Genomic DNA, 1257 nt, shown 5'->3' with positions numbered 1-1257 from the left:
GAGTAAACATAACTACTAGGAATCTTTCCCTCATCACCAGACACCAAGGATCTTCCACTCCAATTAAAACTATCAGCCTTCTCATATATCTCCAGCTGCTCTCCCTCACTGAATGAAAGATGATGACTCCATATTCCATGATAGTCAGTACGTGCTGTGTAAATAGATTCTGCTGTTGGTGTATCCAGTGATTGTGTACACTGATCCTTCTCTATACAATATATCAATCAGTTAATGATTTAATTACTAACATATCACATACTCTCAATATTTCCCTTTTCACTCATCAGCAGTTGTACACTAGTTATTGATATATTTTCTTGCAGTAACTCAATCTCTTTCTTATACTCCACTAATGCCTCCTCTCTTCCTGTGATGAGGTAGTATAGACAGATTATACCAGTAGAGTCAGTACCTGCTTTCATTAGGAGAGAGGTTCGGAAATACTGAGTCTCTGATTTCTTTGATTTGAATATTTTATTTATCAACTTCCCTCTAGTCAGTAGCTTCACTTTCAGTTTAGACTCTACAGTAATGACACAATGAGAATTTTAATTTATAAGATAATTGTACTGATTGTTCAAATGATTATCAACTCCACATTACTTTAATACATGCTTTAAGTTAGTACTATACCTGGTGTCTCTAGTCTCCTTTCAATATACTCTATACAAGTAAAAATACATTAATAACATATCTTCATCATTCACTAACTATACCTTTTCTTTTTTTGATGATATTCAGTTGTTTATCTTGTTCAAATATTGATCCTATACCATTAGTATAAGTAACATCAGTAATTGAGTAATAGATCAACTATCACACCTTCTTTGTAGTCAAGTAAAGTCCTCAGTTCTTGTTCCTCTCCATCAGCTAGTTTAATCTCCTCTGCAAGACACTCATTATTCATTACCTATAATCAGTACATAATATTAAACAAGGTCTCATACAGTTACAGTATCTTATACTTTGTATTTGATCCTTTTATCGTAGACAGTGTAGTGGCCAATGGTTAGTCTAATTAAATTGAATTCCTTCATCAAGACAGTTAGGTTGTCTTGTGCTTCCAAGAGAAGAGCAGCTAGTAAATGATGTGGACCATAACAGATGATAATGATGGAGTTCCCACTATGAATGCTTCGTACAATAATCCTCTTGTTTAATTCTTTAAATGCTTCCTCTAAGAGATTACGTATGTCATCAAGTGAATGCTCCTCTGGTTCCCATCCCAAAGTAAACTGAATTGTTTCACAAATG

General features: G+C 34.0%; 1 protein-coding gene across 1 annotated transcript in view; it reads right to left on the bottom strand.

The window, feature by feature from the left end:
- Window positions 1-1251, bottom strand: part of LOC109585047 (uncharacterized) — a 3099-nt gene extending 1848 nt beyond the window's left edge. The window contains exons 1-7 of the mRNA XM_020000975.1: window positions 969-1251; window positions 826-913; window positions 720-770; window positions 637-666; window positions 416-526; window positions 263-370; window positions 9-211 (exon numbers count right to left, since the gene is read on the bottom strand). Of these exons, the coding sequence (XP_019856534.1) occupies window positions 9-211; window positions 263-370; window positions 416-526; window positions 637-666; window positions 720-770; window positions 826-913; window positions 969-1040 (663 nt within the window). The 5' untranslated portion in view covers window positions 1041-1251. The remainder of the gene's footprint in view (window positions 1-8; window positions 212-262; window positions 371-415; window positions 527-636; window positions 667-719; window positions 771-825; window positions 914-968) is intronic.
- Between the last annotated feature and the right edge of the window lie 6 nt (window positions 1252-1257).

The sequence above is a fragment of the Amphimedon queenslandica genome, unplaced genomic scaffold (genome assembly GCF_000090795.2).
Source record: "Amphimedon queenslandica unplaced genomic scaffold, v1.1 AMPQUscaffold_13126, whole genome shotgun sequence".
NCBI classification, from domain to species: Eukaryota; Metazoa; Porifera; class Demospongiae; order Haplosclerida; family Niphatidae; genus Amphimedon; species Amphimedon queenslandica.
The sequence above is the reverse complement of the archived record's forward strand: the minus strand, read 5'-3'. Positions and strand labels throughout refer to the sequence as shown.